The sequence below is a fragment of the Saccostrea echinata genome, unplaced genomic scaffold (genome assembly GCF_033153115.1).
Source record: "Saccostrea echinata isolate AGI-Se365-2 ecotype Australia unplaced genomic scaffold, CSIRO_AGI_Sech_v1 ptg000009l, whole genome shotgun sequence".
Classification (NCBI taxonomy): domain Eukaryota; kingdom Metazoa; phylum Mollusca; class Bivalvia; order Ostreida; family Ostreidae; genus Saccostrea; species Saccostrea echinata.
Window position 1 is genome coordinate 36575070 of NW_026889758.1, and position 26573 is coordinate 36601642.

The window sequence follows — 26573 nt, forward strand, 5'->3', positions numbered from 1 at the left end:
TACAGTAAATCTATTGCAGCACATCCAAATGTTATATAGCGGAATTCACAAAGGGAAGTACTGTATTTATTTTTAAGTGTATACATAAATAATGGTTTATTTCCAATCAAGCCCCCCCCCCCCCTCCCCGAGAGGGATGAAAAAGATACATTTGTATACAAATGCAGTAATTAATTGTGATATAAAATCATGTAAAGTAAAATACATGCAGAGCAAGTTGTTGTGCTCTACAATGTCGTATTACAAAAATGCATTATAATATGTATATGAATAAAACATAAGTAGAAGTGTCTATAATTTTCCACATATTTACTTTTGTCACATGTAGTGGCAAACCTCTAGGAAGGTTAAAATGAATGAATGAATGATGACTTAATATATTTGAGACATAAATATCAGTTGGATGGAAGCATTACAATGAGCAATTCAGGCTATTTAAAATGGAGGCATGAGCACCCTAAGTCGAATTGTACATTGTCCAAATCCACAATACAGTTAAATTTGAGCCAGCAGCATCCTCACCTATCAGGATATCACTTCTCTTATAGGGCTTGGCAAGGAGGACAATTTCGGCCTCCACCAGACGGATAATAGAAGGGCATCGCAATTTAAAAACACAATTGTTCACCAGTTAGGGTAGATAGGATTCCCCATATTTTTAATAATTAGCTAAAATTCTATCAAGGCTAGCTACTGTTTTGCTTGTCGGATATCAAATGGGTTCAGACTAATTAAGATGGGGTCAAAGACATGTTTCAGATATATATTCTGTGTCTGCTCATTGGTTCAGTTTTAAGATTATAAAGGAAATCAAGGAGGTTTGGGCTATTGGGTCATTTTCAAAACTGTGTCCACCTTGCATAATCATGAACTTCTCTAATAGAGCCTGTACTTTAATTGAGTGAAGGTTTAATGATAACATGTTTATTGTCCTCTCTCTCCTGCCCCCTAAGGCCCCTTGGGTATGATACATAAATTTATAGAGTTGTGTTAAGTAAAAGTTTTGTACCTTCTCAAGTTAACCTCAAAAACTCAAATAAACTTACATTATTTTCACATTATATAGAATATTTCTCATTTAGGCTTGGGAAAGTGTTTGATTTTACATGTAGGAACTAATTTCATCATGGGAGTTTTCTCTCAATGTAATAAATTTAAAAAGCTTCTGGTCTTGTTTGATATTTTTAGGCACACAAGGGCCTTTTAGGTTCAAATATAAATACAATAATACAAATAGTTTAAGTAATTAAATAAAAAAATAAATAAATAAATAGGTAAAATGAAATGCAGATAATTTTAGCAGAGCTTCAGGATAAAATTGTCACAGAAGACATTTTAACTTGACAAGTTTATTAGAAATATGCACAGTTAATCCACTGAGTTATCTGTCTTATCAGAGGGTTGGTTAACCTTAAAATATGATTATGCAACTTAAATTTCCTGACCTTTTACAATTTTACTCGAGTAACTTAGTTTTGACAAATGAATAAATTATAGGGTTCCTAAATTGTTACAGTCAATGCTGGCATATTGGGACAGGGCTGTGGATGTGAATCTTTTGTTTTTTTGGTTGGGAAGGAACATTGATCAATGGTCAAGCAGTTTGGGGGAAAAAGGCTATAATAAAACATTATGTAAAATTGGGGCCTAATTTTTGGTCCTTGATGGTTTCTGTTGTGTCTCTAAGTGGGAAAAATAAAATAAAAAGATTTGTAATTTAACTCAGGTAAAAATTGCTTTAGTTCAAATTTTAATTCACGGTTCTTAAACTCACAAAAGGTGATATGTTTGGGAAACTGGTTTTATTCATCATGAAATATAAAACATAAAAAACTGAGCATAAGGCAGGATTTATTATTAATCTGCTATGCAAGCAGATGCAAATTCTTGGGGTTGAAGGGGGAGGGGGGTTAGACATATATTGTTCCACAGACCTGAATTGAATAGAATCTGATCCATTTCCTGCAATGTTTTGTATGTAGTTTTCAGAAATGAGGCGACGGGTTTGTTAAAGACAGCAATTCTACAAAAACTGCTGACACATATCATGCATATATCTAATGGGCATTTCTCCAATGAAAAATGTCAGTTCAAACCCAATTGCCAATTACATATATGTCATTGGTGTACACCCCTCAACTAAGCAGTTAGCATACATGTACTTTTATAATTATGTTTATATATTAATGTCAAAGGTTATTCAGATGCATCTTCAATGCATATATAGTTTACATCCATGTATCAGCTGGTGGGTACAACTGCAAATCTGAGGGAGTTAAAGATTCATTTTAGCAAAACTTCCCTAACATTTTAGGGTATTAAATAAAGGATAGGTTGCCATTGCCTTAGCTCATACTTGGACAATTAATTTGTACACTGGCCTTCATATAATTATGCATATTTACAACTTTAAAACAGATTAAGTCCATATCCCCCCCCCCCCCCCCACCTAGTCTTAACCATATTTTTGCCTTGGGGTGAGGGATGGGGGTAACCCATTCTTAATTAATGTTACAGTTTCAGTATTCCTGAAGTAAGAAGTTTAAGGTGACAAGTTGCAGTTTCTGAGAGAGCATCAGCTGGGCAAGGGTCTGGAATATAGAATTTAGTCCTATAGGTACTTCATGTCTGGTGCAGTACATGTACATTTACAAATACTTTGGAAACACTTCATAGTCCTCCATTGTGTCTCAAGACTCTTGGGTTGGAAGGTAATTAGTATACGTTTTAATCAATTTTAAATGGAGAGGCTTTAGCAGAGCTTGGCTTCAGAAATAAGTGGTATGACCTCATTCCTTTAGAACCATCACAGCTACTGTTGAGCAAAAATGGTTTTCCAGATTAGGTAATAAAGATAGCAGGGAGATAGGTATCCCTTAATCTATTCTGGAATTTACAAAGTGGGAATGTGATAACACTTAACATTTTGTCATTGCAACATTGTCAAGAATGCAGGAACTGCAGCCATATGCAGATGGGAAAAAGGGGGGGGGGGGGTAAAGGGGATTTGTGCCTGTTTATTACTTGTTTGCAATCTCAGCTGGAAAGTAGTTAAGAACTTTCCAAATTACTTTAAAAAAAATAAATAATGAATAAATTAAGTAAATAAATAGATGAATAAACAAATAAATAAAAATACAAGAATAGGGTAAGTGGGGAGGAGATTGAAATTATTTACATATTTTCTTACACCAGGCTAGTTTAGTTCTTATTCATGCCTCAGTAATAATAACCTGTCGTTACTAAAAATATTAGGGTAATAAAAAGACCCAAAGCAGAATAAACAAAAACTTGTACTAGATTCCAGGGAGGGGGTGGGGTGTTTTCAGGCATACTTAATTTGTAGGGAAACTAGATCATTTATCTCAATACAGCAGGGATGGCTGATAAAGAATTGATTTAATCTTGTATTGAAGATATATTGAGTAGTGGAGACAATTAGAAAGTGGTTTTCACAGTGGGTGGGGTGCTGAGGGTTTTGAGTAGGCTAGGGGTCCACGGTGGGTGTTTAAATTGAAGCTGCCTACCCCCACCAGGTGGCGGTGGGCATTTGCGGTGCCCATGTGGCGAAATCGTCACCTTCAATTTAACCATTGAACTATTTATATTCTTGACTTGTTGTGGTTGATGTTGATATATGTGATGGTTGATGTTGATATATGTGATGTTGACTTTGAAAATTATATCTCATATTGAGTAAATCTAAAGCAAAATTATGTAATATAATTGATATAATTAATTATAATTAATATAATTAAAGATAATTTGTGTTGAAATGTGTCCGTAGCACGATTGAGGTCAACCCAGCGTGCTACTTTTCCCGTCAGGGAGGGCACAACTTAATTGTTGATGTTGGGGGATGTGCCAGTTTGCCGGCTGCCCCACTGTTGTGTAGACCACTGTGGACAATACCTGCCAACTCGAATAAAACATATAAAATAAATAAGGCATTTGTTTTAAATATATTAAGGTCTTTGATAATACCGCATATTTGAGCTCGTCTCACAATATGCGTCGTTATCAAAGCTCTACTCTGTTATTAATGTCATCATTCGCCTCTTATTTTGTGAGAAACTCATGATTGAGTAAAGTCGGAATTTTGTAATCCACCCATACAGTGTCGGTACTTAGTCACTATGTTTCCGGGTTATCTCCCCTTTTCTATGCATCAATGAAAGTGAAAGGTGGGTGATGAAAGTATCTGATTTAATTTTTGTATTTTGAAATACCCTCCCACCACAACCCTTGAGCTAGGTGTTTAAGTATACCCTTTCTCCTTTCGTACATCTACATAGTTTTACATGATTGGGCTATACCTATATTTATTGACAGTTATGGAAATGTTATTGAGATTCTTTTCTGCTTTGGGTTTTTTGTTTTTGTCTTTTCAGAAATTAGCGGTGCCGTTGAAGGAGACCAACGATGTTGATCAGGATTGCCTGTTATTTCCGTTTCGGACCTTTTGAATGATTTTGGGCCAAATACAGTATCCTTCCGAGGAGTTCGGGGAAAAACCATACTTCACAGTGGTCAGATTGGCGAAATCGTCACCTTCAATTTAACCATTGAACTATTTATATTCTTGACTTGTTGTGGTTGATGTTGATATATGTGATGGTTGATGTTGATATATGTGATGTTGACTTTGAAAATTATATCTCATATTGAGTAAATCTAAAGCAAAATTATGTAATATAATTGATATAATTAATTATAATTAATATAATTAAAGATAATTTGTGTTGAAATGTGTCCGTAGCACGATTGAGGTCAACCCAGCGTGCTACTTTTCCCGTCAGGGAGGGCACAACTTAATTGTTGATGTTGGGGGATGTGCCAGTTTGCCGGCTGCCCCACTGTTGTGTAGACCACTGTGGACAATACCTGCCAACTCGAATAAAACATATAAAATAAATAAGGCATTTGTTTTAAATATATTAAGGTCTTTGATAATGATTTCACCACTATATATAATGACTTCACCACTTCATATAAAGGTTATACCACCTCATATAATATGAAAGTGACCTTCAGGCAGCTATGGCGTTCCATACATTTAACTTGTATACTAAAGATCTAGTGATTTTTTTTTAAATTTTTTTCTTCTGTAGTAATTTAAAGTTTCTTAGGGCGTCAGTACGACGTCTATATCAAACTGAACTGCTCTTCGATGTGTCGTAACGTCACCAAACGTCGCCATTTTTGGCTTGTTGATTTTACCACTTTCCCATTTCAAATGCTCGGGAAACTGCGAAAAATTAAGCAAATGCCTTGAAAATTTTCAAAAGACGACATAATAGATAATGGATTAGAAATAGTATAATTTTTACCCCAACCTTTTCTATTCAGTCCTTTTATTTCGAAATAATGCTTATGTATTCGTAAATGAAACCCTGTTTTTTTTATTGTGCGCCGTAGGACCGTACCCAGTGTACATTCAAGCATAAAAAATCTTTATTTGTGTCTATATTTTATCCAAAATATTACGATGCACTTAAATATGATAAACAATTGCTGAAAATTTCAACTAAGTGTGCCCAATACTAGTATTTTTCGAGAAAAACGCTTTGTCCACGATTTTACCGGACAACCCTCGTGTGTACATGTATAGTAATTCATCTTTTAGGAAGTTTCAAAACAAAGTAAACCTTTTGGGGGAAAGATTTTCAAACAGATGATTTTCCACATAGAATGCAGGATTTGTATATGAATATTTTAAGAACACGATGAAATTTATCCCTAAACAAGATTAACTGCTTTAATGTCAAACCTTTTGTTTGTAAACACCTGTCTAGCACCTGTCGATAAATGTGTAAAAACTTATTGTAATATCTGTGGTAATATATGTAACTGTAACTTATAGGCCAAAGAGACATTCATATAATATGGCACCGGTAAAAGTTTCTGTTATCAAATCAAGCCTTTGGAAAAAAGTATTTTAGTTTTATGCATCTTTTTTGCGTAAAATGCACAAGACTAGCCATAAAAAACTTTCCATTTCAATCCTGATTGCAGATCATTTTTTTTACTGTTTACGAATTCGATACGGAGAGGAAAGAGAAATACTATTACTCAGTATTTCAATCCTACATCAAGTGAAAACAAAGAGGCAATACTGGGTATGTCGCCAGGTATGCTTGGCTCCTTAGTAATTTGTTGTAGAAAGACAACGACTATTATACAAGTAATTGTTTTCATAGAATATTCAATAAATACAATCATTTTACAGAAAACATAATAAATAACAAAAATTTTAATTTACTTAACATTAATTCTATATCCCAGTCCAAAATCATGGACGAACTACATGTAGTTTTTATCTTGATTATAAAATGTGTAGTTTTGAAGGTACACTTTAAGTTTCTAAAAAAAAAAAATCAGCATTTGTTATCAAATAATTATTAGTGAATATCGTATTCAACTTTTCTTCACGTATTTTGTTTAATTATTCTCTAAGTAAGGGAAGCTCATATTTTCCTGTCATATCCTCGCTCGAAAAATGAGTGGAAACAATCTTATATACACTTAGCAGGATTGACAAAGATTGTAGGACTTACTTTAAATTCGTTAAGTTTACCATTCGAAAAAAAAAGAACTTGGCGTCCGAAATCTATTTGAAATTATTTTTGGTATTTACGAAGCTTAGTTCAGGTATATTTTAATAGAAAAAAATGTCAGTTAATTGGTGTAAAAGTTGTGCAGATAAGACCAAAACGTGTCATAAATATGAGGTGTGACGTTTTCACCGTCAACAAGTAACGTGAACGACATTTTTGTACACTAGTAATTTCGGATGTTTTGTTCTAATTTAATGATCAAATAGTTCAAGAAGTAATACATTTAACAAACAGATAAATTGTATGACAAAAAATAATTAGCAATTTCCGTCAAAACAGATCTACGTGTGACGGCTTAAGGCAGCTTAGTAAAAAAAAAAATTAAAAAAAAAACGCTATCGACCATTTACGACATAAAGACTTTATTTTTCAAAAAATGCATTTTCGGTAAATCAATGATATGATTATTTATTTAACATTTAGAGATTTTCAGTGGGCGATTAAAACATGTCATTCTACTTTTGTGGTATTCAAACAACAATATAAATCTTATATCTTGTTCCCCAAATGTTGTGCAACAGCTGCTCCGGGCACTCAAGAGTATCCATCCGAGAACAGTTAATCGAGCAGAACGGCATAGTAATATCGAAAGGCGAGTGTCATTCACAAAAGTTTCCATTAAACATCCATTCGTTACCATCCCAAGAGTTTTTCCTTTGGTATTTCAATTCCGTGAGCAGATGAAAAAGAAGAAAAAAACTGAAATTAATTTCAGAATTGTGGTATTGCAAGATTTACATTAACCACAAAGAGTGCACGCGATAACAAGGCATTTCATGAATTTATCATAAAATCGTTTTTAGATGATGTTGTAATTAGGGAGACCGTCAGATACGATTGGTCGATTTTCTTACAATATTGAAAATGATTAAGTCGTTCTTTTCTTGAGTAAGCCGAAACCTTTAAGATGAGTTTACAGAAGAGGTAGCTTTAGTGAAAAGTATATAGTATAATTGATGGTGTACCGCAATGAAAATGTTGGTGTACCGCAATGAAATTGTCTTAAAGGCAGATGTGTACTGGTTGAAAAAGTTATATCAAGACGATTATTTCATGCTTTGTCAAAATCGTGTCTATTTCACTCCAAAAACGTTTTCACATATACCAGGAGTTGCAAGGTAACCTTTTTCCATTACGCAAACGATACCAATTAACCACTGCCAGTATTATGACTTACGCTACAATTGCAGCCCATGGGGTGATATTTGGTGATTCACTGCCACAATCAAATGACAGAAAACTTTCTATGTAATGTTAACGGATGCTGCAAGTGTCAATGCGTTTTATTTAATCGAATCTAAGTTTGCTCAGAGTTTCAAAAAATTATTGACAATAACGTATGATGTATCATTTAGAAATTATGATTTCAAAAACCTCACGATCATTAGATGTCATTAAGAATTAATGAATTTATTTCTTCAGAATTTGAACTGCATGTAACAGAACTTAAAATTCTTGGACTTTTGTCCCATTCATCATTTTAATATCTAACGTTAAATTTTACTAGAAATTAAAGAAATATCTAAATAAGTTAGATTTTAGATTAGAATTATCAGATTAAAATTGAAAAAGAAGCAAATGTAAATTTACATCATATGCAACAGAGTTCCGTATAATTGCAGATATTCATATCCAATCTCATCAGAGCAAAAATTGAGAAATGGCCAGATTGAAGAAAACCTGATAAAAATGCTTTAGCGCACAGTTTAAGTGGGACAAAAAGATATTTCATTGTGTGTGTCCACATGTATCTCACTCATTGATATGCACATTGATACTGATACATATTATGATACATGTATACCCTTTAATCTTTTAAGTGGGATTCCTATATGGACACAAATGAACGTTAATTCTCCCTATATTATAAAGCTGGTATTAAATGAGTGCTAGAATTCCAATTGATTATTGCAATAAGTGAAGTACAAAGATTGCATTTTACGGTATAATGTATAAACGATCCATTAGTGTAATGTATGAATTTAACTTCGGGTGAAATTTTATGAATGAACAGAAGAGTGCATTGAGGGTGTGTAGAAGTAGCCTGACCTTGTCATTTTGTTATTCATTAAAATTACGCACAAATTAAGAGAGGATGTAATTTAGCATTTACAGAAAGCAATATTTTAGGGACTTTTTATTTTATTTTTCCTTTGCAATTGGTCAGACAATAAAAAAATTAAGTGAAAGTTTGATACTGTATTACATACCAAAAACATTTAAGAAAGTACAACTCATGATAACCTAAGTTCAACAAAATTAAATCAGAGAAAGATTAATGCACTTAAGAAATTGATAAGCAATTTAATCCCTTGTACGTTCAGCAATACTATATACAGTGAACAGTCTCGTTGTAGATGAATTAATGTGCTTTGCTTGTTCATGACTTGTAATTGTTAAATACAAAAAGTAATAATGCTTTTAATTTAATCAAGAGCAATGCTGTACATATCGTATTCTTTCTCCCGTGTTGCAGGAGAATTAATGTGTACTCGACAAATCAGAACATTGGAACATTGACAAAAGAACTGTCTTGACTTTTTACATCCCAATTTCTTTATTTTTCAAAGCATTTAAGGAAAACAAACATGTTTTCAAAGTGCGACCTCTCACTTAGTAAGGATGATTGTTTCTCTATTCACACACAACCTGTGCTGAATTATTTGTTTGGCCACATTGGCTGAAAATCCAGTGCTTAGAGCAAACATTTTAGTCAATATAATGGATAGAAAATAATTTATTCACATGGTACCCTAAATTCTTTTGAAAATAGCGGATTATCGGTTATTCTTTGAGTAAACCTCTTCTTTATGGCCGGCTTTGAGTCTTTATTGTAAATAAATGAGACCAAAATCCTTAAATAAACACTTTCTATTGGAAAGACATGATTTAGTCTAGAAAAGTTTATGTTGACTTTGGTGTCCATTAGTTTTGCGAAGTCTGTGAAAGGGATACTATACAAAAACAAACATCTTGCGCAACCCTGTTAGTGATTCCATTTAAAGAAATCACCTCTCTCAAACTAAAGTTGTGGTAATCCTTTCACACATGCGTGATGAAGTGTGCTCTCGTCTTGTAATTACGGCACATTGTCATGGCGACCGGAAGAGGGGTTTCGAAAACGAGGCGATGTTCAATTTCTACAGAATGACACCTGAAGAATCTAAATAATCCTTTGTTGACTCTTGTATGTGTGAAATAAGCAATTAACTACCGAATTGAAACGGTTCATCACTGTTTGTTTTGGTAAAATTACTGATATTAAGAGGTTGTGAAATCGATAAGATGTGAAATTTACTTGTAAATCCGCCTTTTATGACCCGTAAATTTAGTAAACAAGTGTTGTTGAGATATAGCCCATGCCAAATCAAGTTTGATATTACACAAAAGTTTTATTTTGTCAAGAAAAAAACCCTCTATAAAATATGTCAGTGTTAAGGTGTTATTTATTTTTTTTATGATACTATTTAATGCAAATCTGGTATATATAAACAATATAAGTTTCTTGAAATTTACAAACTATTTTAAACATATGATTTTTAAAATAGGATGAATAAGATTATATGAGATATGATTGAAATTTTATTTAACTCGATACATAATTAAAACTAATAATAAAATTTAATGTAAGTCGAGAATTGTTATACATATTTCTTACAAATATTGTTTATAATGCAGATGCATAATTGACATTCCTAGTAAATGACACGCGAAATAGAATACTATATAAAATGTACAATATGCTGGTAACTGCAAAACTTCAACTCTATCCGCGGGGTAAAGATAAAAAATCAAGATTATCATTCAAAATTTGTTTCACCAATTTGTTTTCGCAGAGAGAGATAATATACCTGTCTGATTGTCTTGACACCAGAGGTACACGAGTTTCTCATGTCGTGTCTTGTACAATACTCAGGTTATTGATATTATCATCGTGAACTGGACTGCATCACTGCTCTCAGGCGGAGAATATTAGTGAAGGGACAATATTGTTTTAGAAACAGATATGACAATTTTTGATGACTTATTTTCGCCCTTTGGGTTTGATTGTTATCAAAATTATGATTGTAATACAAAGTGGGTCTATGATTAAGACATTTTTCTCCTGTGAGTGTGTTCTGAAAAAAAAAAGAAGAAAATACAGTTTTTTCTCTAAGAAAGGAATTTTTAGGGATTTACATGCTTTAATTGAAACATTTGCATTGCATAAAAGACCTAATATTCTAATTTTAAACAATTTATAGTTTAAATCTTTTGTTTCATGAAATGAGCCATGATTGATGTACATACATCAACTCTGTGTCCATTATTTTTTAATCGATTTAAGAGTTCCACTCACTGGTCCAAATTGAAAAAAAATATGTTTAGTTTAATTTTTGATAAAAGTTTGATAATACAACTTCAAACCTTTTTAACGGGGCATATTTCACAAAATTTCGGCAGACTGATCAAAAAGGTACTTGCCAATTCCCGCTTAGGAGTCAGTAAAACAAGATGCCCAATGTCTGCAATAAATATCATAGAAAATAACAATTAAATGTTTTTTTTTTTTTTTTTTTTTTTTTTTTTTTTTTTTTTTTTTTTTTTTTAGAGAAAGAGAGTTCACTTGCATTTTTATCTGGAAAATTTTTAAGTATGCAGATTGTATATTTATGATTGTATTTGTTTTCAACGACATAATACATCATCCTCAGATATCCAAACGGTCAGAATTAAAAATATTTTTAATTGACAGCATTTGAATGTACCTTCACAGCAAATTGACATTGTTTGATCTTTTTCGATCTCTGCCATAAAAAAGAAAATCAGCATCATCGGCTGTGGTGACAGTGGAAAAAATAAAAAAAAAATTTAGAATTCGGCAGATTTTGGCGATGTGATTTAATCTATAATTACGATGAAAATGGTTCGAGCGTGATGTCAAGAGATAACTCGACAAAGGCGGCGCATTTACTTCCTAAAAATTATTTACTATAAAATATAATTTGGAGAGAAATGTGAAAAGAAAGCTAATTCACTGGAACACATAAATGTGATGGGCGATTAAATATAAATTAGCTCGCCTGCGTTTTTTTTTTAATCTGGTTCTTTGCGAACCTGGAATCCTCATCATCTATACACCATCCAGAAGTTTGGATATTTCTACCACAATAATAAAAGAAAAATTGCAAGAAATACATAAGCAAAGAATCAAAATTAAATACAGAATGTGCAGTCATCAGTATTATGTATGATCTCTCTATATGTAAATATAGGAGGGTTGTTTTCATCACCCATTTTAACTGATAAAAATCTACAAAATGCCAAATGCAGATGTTTATGAAAGAAAGCTATGTTTTTTACCCACCTGTCGAAAACTCTATGGACGAAATAAATGGATAAGAATACAACTTCAATCTTAGTAAAAAAAAAAAAAAAAATTCATTATAATATTCATGTTCTGAATTTTTCTATGGTTTCACTTGACATCTACCACAGCTTCCTGTAACTGTGCGTCTCTGACGTAAGCATCAAACCCAGAAACCTCTAGGTAGAGCTCATAAAACGAACGGAATCTACCAGTGCAAAGTGTTAAAAATTTGTAAACGCCTTAAGCTTAAATGTTCATATGAAAGCATACACTTTAATTTTTGTCGATAATCAGAGGGGCGTAAAAATAACATGGCGTGAAGATGATGTCGTTGGTTTATGATTGGTTCGCAGAGCTGTCAATCAAGGTCAGGGAACAAAAGCAATAGGAGATTTGGACTCGAATTACCGATTACCTATGACAATAAAGAAAATAAAAGTTAAAGTTTTTGAAAATATAGATACTTTATCCTTGAACAACAATACGACAGGGTATCATTCTGACTTTGATGCTACCAAGGATCCTAACTTTTTGACAAACACTTGAGTTTACAGTTGACACTTGAACGTATCGCGCATCGTTGCAAAACCACAGGACTTTATTTACTATATATCTATATATCTTTTTTCATACTGATAAAACAACGTAAGTGTACAGGAAATAAAAGGACTTCTGATACTACGGACTGTTGGTTTATTTCGCTGAATAGAAGATGTTTCTAACGTTGTGATTGCTTTGTTCCTGTTTTGGTATTTTTACGACCAACAGTGTTTTAAATTGACGGTACATTCCAAGACTTTTGCTGTGATCTGTGAAAATGCACCACCTTCCATATTATTACTCCTCGGAGCAGCTCAAATCATACCATAACAGCATGTTAGCGGCCGCTAGTACCAGTCCCCCACTATTCACAATCGACAATATCCTGGCTCCAAGACCTTACCTCACCCACAGACCCTCACCCTACTTCCCATACCCGGGGCTTCCGCACACACCACAGGACCTCTTTGGTAAGTCTATATTATAAAAATTATAAACAAAATGATTTTATTTAGATAAACTAATATTTAAAATTGTCAGTACAATGTACCGATTCTTGCTTAACTATTTTTGTTTTCCATAAATAACTAAATTTTATTTTTAGTCTTATTTATAAAAAAAAATATCTAATACCAAAAATTTGAAGAACATCTTTTCATCAGTTATATGAACACATAATGAAAAAGTAATATGTAAATATTCATGAAATTTTTCAAAATATCCAACCATACTGGTATTAAGAATAAAGGCATGTTTTCATATTTATATTCTTTCTTTGTAAAAGGTTAGTTGGAGACATTTTCTGCATTCCAAAATTATAATAAGAAAGGCAACATTAAAAATTTTGGGGGCAGAGTTCCTTGCATTTTTTGTCAAGGAAAACTCTATGAATTATTTAAGATAAAAACCATTTAATCTCAAAAATATTTATGGTTCATCCACGGAAAGTATATAAAAGTGAAAAATAAAATAAAGATAACAATATATCATATTCCCAAATATTTAGTCTTCAACTAAATTATTCATTTAAAAATGTGAACAAAAAAAGTTGGTATGAAATAAAAAAAAAAATCATCATGTTATTAAGAGGAATGATAGTAATATTTATTAATTAATTATATATATATTTGTAAATAACACTATTTCGAAACAACTGCAGTCAAAAAATGTGCAAAAGAACATGTACTTGTAATAAAATAAAATAAAATAGTTACAATCGACTTCCATTTGTAAAGTATCAATGTATCCAAATTTAAAAAAAAAAAATCTGCTTCGATTCATTCTACTTATAAATACGAAAATTTGTGTACATGATGAGAGAGAGAGAGAGAGATTTGCAGATTTTATCAAAAATAAGGCTACGACATACTTTTATTCAATACTTCAATACTGTTTATGAGTGAAAAGTTGAGGATGACAAGGGAATCGTTAGTTTTTGTCGTACCCTTTCTAAAATAGTAACTTCTCATCCCGGGTTAGGGTGTTAAGGATGTGGTAACGAGTAAGCTAACAGGCTTGAAAAGTCTTGAGATTATTCAAATGAAAAGGATGCCTCCTTAATTCACGCAAATTTGAGTTTAAGTGGTTAATATTTACTTTATTTGACTAAATCTGATAAGTTCTGACTCGTACCTGTTATGGGACAAATTATGGTCACTCCATTTTCAATTAACAATTGTAAAGGCTAACAGTTGATTTCGGACATCAGTTTGGCAGGGATGGACACAAAGTAGCCACCTCGCGACATCTCCCTTACATGGAAAGCACTAGGGCTTTAAGTGGGTGTCACATTCAATAATCGAAACACCAAATACGCGGAATATGCGTATTGTCCTGCCCATCTCTAATTATATGATAGCTTTAATCGAATTTAAAACTCTCGTTGTTGACGGTGTTTGTATGTTAAATAAGACAAACAGTCTCTACAGGCACAGATGCTCATCCGAGTATTTATATAGTAGTTAATGGACTTTTGAAATATTAAAATTTAATCGTAATCTTCTGGCGCGTATAATTCTCCAAGATGTTCTTACGGATTGAAATGAAACACCTATTTTTCTATAAAATTAATACTATTAATTAACATCGGATTGATTTACAGAGTTATGAAATTTTGATGAAATCTTATAAAATTCTTCTTTCCATCAATCCACCGAACATGCAATTTCTATATGATTGATATTAAAAGAAAACAATATAAAAATTTGATTACTTTTACAATTTTTTAATGGAAATAAACAGATTGCCAGCTAGCTGAAATTAATGCACCAGGGACTTAATTTGCCAGGTATTGTGTAATTAATATTGACGTTCTTACTTTGATGATCCTATTAAAGATATATTTCATAAAATGGTCCGAATAAATGAGATTGACTTAAAGCAAATAGATGTCGTACTATCGGCTCCTGTGATCTATCTTTTAACATCACACTTTTATTGTTCAGGACGAAGGTTACTCTGGCCTTAATGGGTTTATCACAGATTAAAGTGTATTTTCTACAGATTTTGTTAAGAAAAAAGTAAATATCTGTAAAAGAAACAACGCTCAGCTTCTTTTTTGTTTACTAAATCAATTAATACTCCCCGGTTTAGTTCGGTTGTTTTTAGGTATTAGCTTTAACAAGATTGGCGCGAATTATCTCTATACAGACAATCTGAGCGGCAGAGATCAATGACTTTGTGTAATGGTCCCTAAATGGATAATGATTTAAGCTCATAAAATATATAATGCACTTATCTCCAGCCCGACTCAGAGATCCCTGACAATGATAACTTCTATAAAGTTAACTACAGCACAAATCTATACAGAAATTCAGAAAAGCAAGGATGTCGAAAATATGAAAAGACCTCATTTGCATGTTTGCGTAATTTTTCAAATCACTATTTTGCATTTTATTTTTAATGTTCAGCGGCTTGTCATGAATAAGAAAATAACCCATTTAAAAGGTTTTCCTGCTTGACACCTGTATAAAATCAATGTAGCGGTGTCATCTGTTTTGTTAACATGAATATAGCAAAATTAGTATATTTTTTCTTAAGTTTAAATTTATCTTTGTTTTCCAAAAATAAGAATTAATCTCTAAAGAAAAGTCTGCTTTCTAATTCTGCGAATGAAAACACAAAAGTTTCGATGTTAAAAAGTATGAGTTTTTTTTTTTTTTTTGGTTAATAGTACTCAAAAATTCAAAAGCACCCGCACGACGGGAGTGTTTGCCGTGCAGAAGCGTGGACACCCCACAGAGTTGTTATTTTGCTGTTGTGTTAATTTTAGGATTATCGTGTTGAGTAATATACGGGAAAACCATATGAAAACACACATTCAATAATTACTACATAAACTGGATTAGTCGAGAGGTGACTTTTTCAGAATCAGAATATTTTATGGAATTAAGGGATGAATGCGAAATAAGAAGACAAATATTCCCTCTGATTCTGAACAAAAGCTTTGTAAGGACTAAGGGGTGTTACACAGAAATATAAATTGTTGTTTCAGCTAAACGGTACCTAGATCATAATCTTATTGACGTTCATTAATCGGGTCTGGGTGGAAATACCGATAAAGAAGGCTGATCCATTTTAGAAATAAAGTTGAATAATAATTTTTACAAATATTTAAGGCACAGTGTTAATTTTCTGGTGGATTTAAGTTATTCATACTTGGAACCACACTCCTAATAGTATATGTATTAGACTGAATAAGTCAGATTATATCAGGTATTCTAAATTAAAGAAAAAGATTTAAAATGCAAAATGTATTCAATTTGACGGATTTAGAAAAAACGCCGACAGAGAAAGGACATAGCAAAATTTTTTTCATACTAAAGAATTAGTGGAACTGTGATAATTTAGACAGATTTTGCAACATAAAAGAAATAATTTTTCATTTTGCCATTTTTATTTTAAAAGAACAAAAATAAATCTGAAGCGATATAAGAAAATTGCTTTTTATTTATTGAATGCTTTCTATGAACTTTATTCAGTAGTATTTCTAAAAATTGCCGTTAGAGAGGGCATAGATTGGTCACGTGACCTTCATTTTCTACACAGGAGTCGTTTCACACAACGACTTCATTCCTCTCACAATGAACTCATCTTGATATTAATTCAAAAATGGCTATATTCCTTGTAATTCGTCGAAGGCCGCTCGTATTTCAAGAGGATTGAGTTGCGATATTATAGATAGAAAGGGCGCAAACAAGGAGTGACAATAGCCGAGGTATTCTGTCTTTGCGGACGATTTTCCTCAAGTCCCGATTTATGTCTTTTAAGTACAAGAGTATTACAATTTCATCTTTATGTATTGCTAAAACTGATTTACATAATTGCAAGCCGTGTTTCATCGTACTCAATCCTAATGGTAGATGAAAGGTTGATATATAAATTACAAAGGAGGGTTGCCGGGTTTGGAGATTATGATTTATGGGGTAATTCTACCGAACTGGAACCAATAGCATGCAGACATGTGTATTCATAATGATTTAACTCGTAAACTTTGAAAATAAATTAAACAAATTGTTTCATATGCATATAGTTTACTCCCGTGAAATGGGACACCCGTCGCAACTAATCCCGAATAATGAAAAATTAAAATCGGTAATGTCATTATATAACATGATATTATCAGTAGGTTCGTATGACCCCAGCCAAGTATTCTGCAATTTAATCTGTAAAGCTGTGTTCTTGGGCAAACCAGATCCGTCTATCGATTTGTTTTCAATGCCATCCATTCCTCTGAAGCTGCTGCTTGTTAAAAACATCTTTTTAAATTCAAAACAGATATGAATATTTAATAGAATTATAAATTAAAAAGGCATACTCAAAAAATTCAAAATTCAAATCCAAGACAGAATTTCCTTCAGGATATTTATAGTAATAAATAGGAACAAATGGTAATTTAGTAAATTTATATATATATACATAAACAACATAATCTCAAATCCAGTTTTCCAAATGGCATTTTAAAGTTTATAAAAATCTAGAAAATGACTTCAATGGACCCCGTTTCTCCTTAGTTTCTCATGACAAGAGCTTCACTTTTCGTATGAGACCACAGAACTCTTTTTAAAAATCATTTATATCTAGTCTTTTCACTTCCAAAATCAACCAAAGAACACGTGTAATAAGATTCCTTCGTCATATAAGTAAACTGTTTTATTATCATACATTTTTTTAAATCTAAAAACGGATATACTTACATCCTTATATTTTAGTAATTGGCCCTTGGGAGAATTATTTAGATTTAAAATGTTTAGTTGAATTAACTTAAAAGTTATCAACTCGTTTTAAGTAAATGATTAATAGATTATGTTATCACTTGGAGGTCAATAATTCATTCGTCATGAAAATCCAATGCTTTTAAATATGTATATTTTTTAAATTTAAAATAAACCAAAGATTATAGATTTGTTTTTGTGGAGGAAATAAAAGAAGTGCAATATGATGGTTAGCTTTCATCAATTGAAAACGAGTTCTGATTATTCCCGTGGTAATATCTTACCAAGGCTCATTAAACTACTATGGCTCTACGAAGCTCTATAAACCGTTATGAAGATTTTGTAAACATCAAAGTGTTCAGTCATATTTCATATTTTCAACGATTAAAGCTTTTGCAAAAAATATCAGGGAAATGTAATTTGGATTAACAAAAGAAATTTATCCCTCGTGTTTATTTATTGAATCAAATTTAGGCTCGTCTGTTGCACATTATATGAACTGAATCAACTTTAATGATTTAATTAAAGAGACCGCGGATAGAATCATTTTATAGCTATTTTAAAGAAAGAATATTAGAGAACTTATATTGTCCATAAAAATTCTTAACTTCCGATAATGAATTATATTGTGAATTTTATTTAAATAATATATATTAAAGTAATTCTTTAGAAAAATTGGCAAGAATTTGTTTCCTATAGCTTTTGATTTTAATATTTTACCTTTTATTTAATCATGATTTAACTCAACACTTTGTTTTACACCCTATGAACTTTCAATTTTACGAGAAATACATATAAAATATTCTCAGAACAAAAGCGAAAAAAGCAACAGGTTTTGTCACAAGAAATGATGCTTCAATCAGCACAGGGTGTCCCAAAATATATGATACCATTTGAAATACATTCCACAGACACATCCTTTGGCTAATTTCTTTGATATATGTCTCTAAAAATATATGAATAAGTACAATTATCATTTCACAGATAGAACTTCATTCATTTATAGGGCATCATTTAAAAACCATAGCATTTTTCAAAGTGTACTCATTTTGATGTTTTCTTTTTAATGACTGTCAAATCATGTGAATAAAATTGGACAGTATATACAATGTTTGTAATGCATTTGTTGCAATCCAATATTCATTACATTAGGTTTTACAGAATCTTGAAATGGTATCATATATTCTGGGATACCCTGTATTTACAGCAATCATATATAATAAATGCACATATAATGAGTAAACATATGGATCCTAAAAGGATTTAAATCTTAACGGACCGTAAAAAAATATTTGAGATATTTTTCCGATGGAAAATAATTCTACTTTTATTTTTAATCTTTTGCAACAGCAGCAGCTTACAGTCCTTTTCCAGGGTTGATGACAGCAGCAGACTTAGCACGCGCTGGACAAAAGCGGAAACGACGTCATAGAACGATATTCACGGAAGAGCAGTTGGAGGAACTAGAGAAGACATTCAACAAAACGCATTATCCGGATGTTCTGTTGAGGGAGGAACTGGCTATTAAAATAGATCTTAAAGAAGAACGAGTTGAGGTAATAATTGCTAGAAATTAATTTAAGGAATATAATAAAATTTAATTGAAAATTAATTCTGTTTGGTATTATCTTTTCTAAATAAAGGGAATTTTTCGTATTGTAAATACAAAAATTTTGAAAATTTGTTGAACGGGGTTGTATCAGGAATTAAAAAACGATGAAATTTTTAACAATACAATGCACCAAACAACGACATAATGGAAAGCAAAATATCTAGAATAACATTGGTGCAATTTGTAATATGAAAATTATTAAAGAAAAAGAAGAAAGAAAGAAATTCATGCCTTGAACCATATTTTAAAAATATATTTGAAACTATTACTAGAAAGAAAGTTTCTTTATGAAATATGATAACATTTTTAGTGTGAATTTGATATTGGTCTTGCCTCTTCTATTATCGGCAATAAGACACTAGTCGCCTCTGTACACCTTTATCACTTTCCCACAAAATAGATATCGAGAAGTAGAAAAATCCCATAACTTCTACCCCAACTTTTCGCCCTCTGATCAAAAGGAAAAACTTTGAGACTTCATCAGATAACAGTGTAAATCAGTCAGTCATCATTTTCCAATAACGAATTTTATCACTCTGGTGTTTTCTTCTTCGGCTTTATCTTTTCTTTTTCTATTTTCCGAATTGAATTTCTGGGTTATTTATTTAATAATATGTTCAAAGCGAGAAGAAAGATTAAAGATGATATCTGAGAAATTCAACGAACGCTTATCGGACCGGTCTCGCGTTCCTAAATTGGTCGTAAATGCCCAGAAACCTACAAAATCTTACGCAAATTTATTTATCAGTGTGCACCAACTCTATTTTATGTGTCAGGCGATTATTTTTTTAAATTATCACCATGCATTTGTGATGTGCGTGCTTTAATGTGTTGTTAAATTGAAAGCAAACATGTAATATCTTTTTCTTAAAAGGAACTTAACACATTAAGAGTATTTAAGTCCAAACGTTACCGGAAGTTGTTTATATTCTGAACCAATGACGGAATTGTATTTTAATTACGGACCATCCTTTCTGCGAGTAATTTCGTAGCCTTAGAAAATGACGACAGCGAGGGACTATTTTCGCATACTTAAGCATACCAACTACAGATTTTATGGAAGCAGAAACGAGATCAAAGATAATAAGCCATAAAATTACTTCATTGTTTATACAAAGGCGCAAAAGTGAGATTGTAGCGACAGCTATTCTTCGGCTTCTAATCCAAGTATTATTTTTCAAAGCAAAACCAGAAACGCACTTTCCATGCGAGACATAAAGTTGAGAGTACATGCGTGATATTAGCACTATTGGTGTAAAACTTCCATCTCCTGTCAACGCGCGAGTCAATGATGTGAAATCACTTCAAATAGAGGCACAAAACACGTGAACGCTACATGACACTGTTCTATCCCCGCATGGACCCTGTTTTTATCGCCAATACCAAAAAGTAAGATAAAAATCAGACTCAGAACTGCAAAGACACAAAAAGCCAGCGTCCCCAACGCCACGATCGATGCTTTTTCCCGTCACTAGATATTAATTCATTTAGTAGGAAAATTTCATGAAATCTGCACGATCTGCAGATACTGGATGACACAAGTCATTCTTTATGCTGGCTGTATAAGCAACAATCCCTTTATTCCAAGCTTTAACATCGGCCATCAGATTACTATTATCCGTCTCCTAATGCAACTCTAACGTCAACGTAATCGTATTCAGACAATAAATTAAGGTCTCAGATCATAGAATTTGCTGCATATCTGATTAGACAACTCATTTAATGATGTAAATATGTTTTGTTCCAGGTCTGGTTCAAAAACAGGAGAGCAAAGTGGAGAAAGGTAAAACGCGAGGAAGAAGCGGCAAAGAGAACAGCCGAATTGGGAAATACAGTTGAAGACAAAGAAAAATCGTCAAAAAAATCACTCGACAGTGAAACAAAGGATACAAACTCTGCGTATAGTGATTGTATGAGTGATAGAAGCACGGACTCTCCCAGAATAGACATTGAGGAAGATGACGCCGATCAGGTGTCTAGTAGCGCCAACGTGCTTGCGTCACCCTCGACTTCCGGTTCCGTTTCTAGTCACAGTGCTCTTACGTCACAAGAATCGCCATGAACATTTGTAACACTTCTCAGTGTTGTTGTGTCATGTGATTTTAAGCAGTGCATGCTCTAAATGCAACAATAGAAGAAAGACATTTCTTCCAGTCCTGCTCTTGGATGTTTTCGTGTAGCATTTCATGTTTACAAGTGCTTAAGAGTACAAAGATCTAACTTTCTAGATGAAAAAAGGGAAACAGAGCATGCTTTTAAAGTAAATCAGCTGTCGCCCACCTACCCCTTCAGGCTCAGTGAAGGCAAATTATGGAAAGACTTTTGAAAAAAAAATAATAATGCAGTTCTTACAGCTACAATGGATTCACTGATATTCAAGATAACTTTTCAATAGAAAGTTACTAAACACATATATTTTTAAAAAAGATTTGGATTTTAGTTATGTACTTAACATTTAGACACTGATAGAAAAGAATAGTAGAACCATTTCTATTTGTTTAATTTTTTCATTTTATTTTTAAATGTTTGACATTAATTTTCTTATCGGTAACATCATGAAATGTTAGTTTTTATAGTCACACGTAATGTTAGTAACTTCATCTTATTTATTGACGTGTCTAAAACATTGTTTTTGATGTCGAACGAGGCCCACCGATATTATATTCTTTGTAAATATTTACATTTATAAATGAAATACGTATTCACAAGTAATAAATATAACGGGAAAAAATTTATCTGTTTTTTTTTCTATTTTCTTTTTTTTTTTTCCCTTACTGTCTTTCTTTCTTTTTTTTTCTTTTTCTTTCTTTTTTCTTTTTCTTTTTTTTTTGAACAAAGTAAAAAAAGAATACCTTCTTGGCAAGCCTGCTGTACATTGATGAGTTTTAATGAGGAAAAGATTACTAGATAAACATAACCGTGTTCAATTTTCATTCGATAAGTATTGAAATCAAAATTCAAAGAACTAGGTTCACTTTATGCATAAAATGGCCCTGTCCTTATATCAATTAATTGACTATCACCCTCTGTCCTATTTCATATATCAAAATAAAGTAGAGACTTAGTGCTCTCATTTCCTATGACAAAATTTCTTTTTGAGAATACAGGTATAGGAAAATAGGCTTTATGAAAATGTAATGTTTTTGAATTTTGCAGAAAACAGGCGTATTTGACTACCTTCAGCAAAGAATTAGAATATAAGCACAGCCCTCGATTAAAAAATTAAAACATGCTTTATTATCTTCAGAAACAGATCTTTCATTATGTAATTGGATATTTTGGATCAGAGGTTGTGCTCTCTATGAAATATTGAAAAAATACTTAAACTTTTGGCCATTTTTTTTTTAAATTACAGGATATGGTAAAAAAAAAGACACATTTCATGACGTTATAATGCATTGACTAGAGAGAAAATTACGTCATGTTCAATACATACATAATCACCAAGGGTCCAAGTGATAAATACAGCATTCAACCAAAACTGAGCAGTTTCTATTTTTCAGAAATTCACAGGGCCAAAAAAGGCTCTAGGTTGCCCTTGCTCTTTGAACTAAACTACTGCGTGGTGACTTATAAGTAGATAGTATTATTGCCCCCCACCCCCACCCCACTCACAATGAAATCAAGACTGTTTCAAAAAACTGTTGAAAAAAAAAAAAATAAATTTACAGTTCTCGAAACATGCTACAATAAATCATTCGTCGAAACTTTTATGATGAGTCATACTGACACAGATTCTGAAATCCATATTGATACCACACAAGAAATTTTTTTCTTATCTAAATCTTTTTTTTTCAAAAGCTTAATATTATACGCAAGAAATCGAGTTTACTAAAATAAAGAGTATACAAAACAAAAATGACAAGAAATAAGTCTTAGATTTATTTTTCATTTTCAATAAAAAATAAGCGTAAATAATTGGAAAAAAATCATTTCTTGAAAGCGGACGGATAACATTCTACAATTAGAATGTATCTTAATATGTTAGCAAAGTGAAATAAACAAATTGAAAAAAATATATACATGTCGGCCTATATATAAATGGAAAATATCAGATACATTTAAAAAAAATTTAATTAAAAGATCAGAACGGAAGAGTTATCCTTCTTTTTTTTAAGGGTGGAAAAAACCTGGATGCTATTTCAGAAATGATGAGCATTTTTCCCCAAACTTAAAAAAAATCGCCTTTTTTCAGTGGTATAGTTTTCAACAATGAACTGTTTTGAAAACTGTGCATGGACAATCGCTTTACAAGACGTGTCTCCTTCAGAGCAATTGCATTCACCTAAAAGTTTTGGGACTGTATAAAACATTTAGTTGATCTGTGACTAAACATTTACTTCTTGAATTAAATAACAAAGAAGACCAGCTCTGGTTAACGTGATAATTGACTGGTCATAATTCAGCACTCATGCAAATCAATACAATACTTCAAACGGAAATACGTCATAACGTAGAGGTATCCCATTCTACATGTACCTTAAACTTTTATGTACCGCGATGAGGTGAGACACCAGTATATATCTTGTTTCTCCAAAGGTACCAACGTCAACACTTTCTGCATTTTTTCTCAAAATACACCATCTGATTACCATGACCTACAAAGTATGTTCAATCATGCAGTGAAGAATATTGTTTTTCAAAAATTCTGCTTCGATAGCAGTAGCCAAATAATAAACAATGACATTAAACAAATCTGCCTGCGAGGAATATCACACATGTTTATAATTCATTCACCATGTAGTCGAAGCACAATGCAGTTTGTTACAATTCGCGGCAATACAGGTTATATATCATTGATAGTTTACAAGTTTTGGAAAAAATAAGACTTTAATTTGTGTACATGCATATGACGCTGGCTAAAGGAAAAGTCATTGTAGGGATGTGTAGCGGTTACGTATACATAAATGTAACTCTGACCTGGGATGTAATTGGAAAAATGGCTTTTTTCGTTTTCCGAGTTTCTGCTTTAAGACTCGTGTTCTCTATTTGAATTTTGTGGTTTAAAAGTAGCTGATGACCTATATGTCAAACAAAAGATGTGAAAGGCTTTTCAAGACGGAATTCGATGTAAAAATAATTAATGTGTAAAAGTATCTATACCTACCAAAAACATTAGTTATTGCCTACACTGCGACATTGAATAATCGTATCAACTTGTCTGAATTTTGCACTACCTTAATTTAAATGTATAGTGTTATGATTTTTAAACTTAAACAAATAAAGACGGTGTCTATAATTTCAACTACATTTACTTTACTGAAGGGCAATATCAAAGTACTTAGCATTTAAGGTAGTACACAATAGATACGCCAAATTTTTCCTCAAATTCAACTTTTTTTGAAACTTTGATATTTTGTTCTAAAATATCTCTTTATATATGATTTAAAAAAAATTCAACCGCACAATTATTTGAAATGGCCTATCTGCCCCTGTAAGAAGATTTTGAAATCAGACTTTGCACTTTAGAATATGCATTTTTTAAAAAATCACTGTTGCATCACCTGCAAATTTGAAATGCTTTTTATAAATACAACCTTTCTGTAACTAAATTTCAGTAAATTATATTGATACTGGTATATTTGAGTAAAATATGATTAAAAAAATAAAACATATATAGCCTAGAAATTCACATGTATGTTACACTTTAAGTTCTCTTAAGAGAAAATGTATAATTCAACATGTACAAAAAAATTAACAGAATGATTGAAATGGAACCCAGATTAAAATTTGTCAGAATGAGGATTATTGAAGAGACAGTTTCAGATATTTTTGAGATTAAAAAAAAATATTCAATGCAAAAAAAAAAAAAAAAAAAAAAAAAAAAAAAAAAAAAAGAAAGAATCAGTAGAGGACGTCACGATACTTTTATCTTTGACATCTAAATATGTCCTAAACCTTTATTGTGTATAAAGAATAGAGACTCCTTGTAAATATGTCCAAATATCAGGTCTCTTCTAAAAATGGATCAAAAATTACTTTGCATTTAATAACAGACTGTCATATTGCATATAGATGGTATAAACACATTTTAAAATGTAGGCTCTCATATTCACCAATATATGACTAAAAAAGTTTTGATCATCACATTTTTATGACACTGGTTTTATCAGAGCATATTCAACTGCATGAAAATTTAAAAGGAAATTTATTCATTAAAAGAATTTTGAAGATAACGAACAGTAAGCAACCTCATGAGTCCATTGGAACAACACAAACTGGGAGCAGAACAAACAAAGACTTCCAAAAACACCAGAGGTGGGATCAGGTGCCATGGAGGAGGAGTCGAACGGTCACACCCGCCGTGCCTTGTCATGATCGGGCAAACGGAAAAATCTGTAGAAAATTCAGTGTGAAATTAATGGCCTAATAATTTGAGTGAAAAAAGTCAGTCAACATTCGACTTAACGAGATATTTTACTTGCTTACAAGGTCATTGTATCTGTTGTTACTATTTTTCTATCATTAACTTATTTGTCAATAGCTTGCATCGTTTCAGAAATTGTTCATGCTCTTGCGTATCGAATCAACTAGGAGACATAAAGTCCACATGCAGGTGATAATGGTAAATTGTTACATGAATAAGGAAGGTTGACGATAGAAAAGTTGAAGTCATCACGTTTATCATAAAGTTTTTGTGTTAGTTCGCCATCAATGTCTTTCTCTAGTAAAATAATATAAACACATGATGTGTCAGACTCTGCGGTGTCTTTTATTTTGAGTTAAAAGGGATATATTGAATCAACGAAGGAATGAAATTGAGTATCATTAATTGATAAAACGTCGTCGTGACCAGCAAACTACATTAGTTAATCTACATAATATAAAAGGAGCTAGACGTGTATAAATCAGGGATGTAGCCACCGTAAGGCACAGGAGCTACACGCACTTTATGATATACATCTACAAGTAACCTTTAAATCTATCATAATACTATAACAAGGGTTACAACTCTTGTACAGGCAAGAATCGAAGTCTTTCTTGAAATGAAATTTATTCAGCATAAAAGCTGAATGAATTTCCTGTAAGCAGGCAATGTTAAAGTTCTCCCTTAAAGTAAAATAAAGTTATTGAAAGGAGAACTTAAACTTCTGCTGAATATTCGTTAGTCGGACATTTAGCCAAGTATCAATTTTTTGCAGAAAAATAGATTATGTATCCATCATGAACCGGTCTATGTGACAGCTTTTTGTGCAGTGAGATGATCACAGAGGGAAATTGAAAGCAAAATGGGGTATTCG

At 32.1% G+C, this 26573-nt stretch overlaps 1 protein-coding gene across 2 annotated transcripts; it reads left to right on the plus strand.

The window, feature by feature from the left end:
- Positions 1 to 12457: 12457 nt before the first annotated feature.
- On the plus strand, positions 12458 to 22056 carry LOC133183644 (homeobox protein goosecoid-like). Of its 2 annotated transcripts, none has more exons than XM_061318579.1 (3): positions 12458 to 12977; positions 19071 to 19276; positions 21080 to 22056. In XM_061318579.1, exons 1-3 carry the CDS (start codon positions 12785 to 12787, stop codon positions 21392 to 21394), a joined length of 714 nt encoding a protein of 237 aa, XP_061174563.1. In that variant the 5' UTR covers positions 12458 to 12784; the 3' UTR covers positions 21395 to 22056. The 2 variants fall into 2 exon arrangements, with proteins under 2 accessions (XP_061174563.1, XP_061174564.1); XM_061318580.1 differs by having other exon boundaries at positions 19074 to 19276.
- Positions 22057 to 26573: the final 4517 nt, after the last annotated feature.

Coding starts and splice junctions, on each gene's coding strand:
- LOC133183644 (XM_061318579.1), top strand. CDS start 12,785: ATGCACCACCTTCCATATTATTACTCCTCGGAGCAGCTCAAATCATAC. Junction 12,978..19,070: donor CACACCACAGGACCTCTTTG/GTAAGTCTATAT, acceptor CTTTTGCAACAG/CAGCAGCTTACAGTCCTTTT. Junction 19,277..21,079: donor TTAAAGAAGAACGAGTTGAG/GTAATAATTGCT, acceptor GTTTTGTTCCAG/GTCTGGTTCAAAAACAGGAG.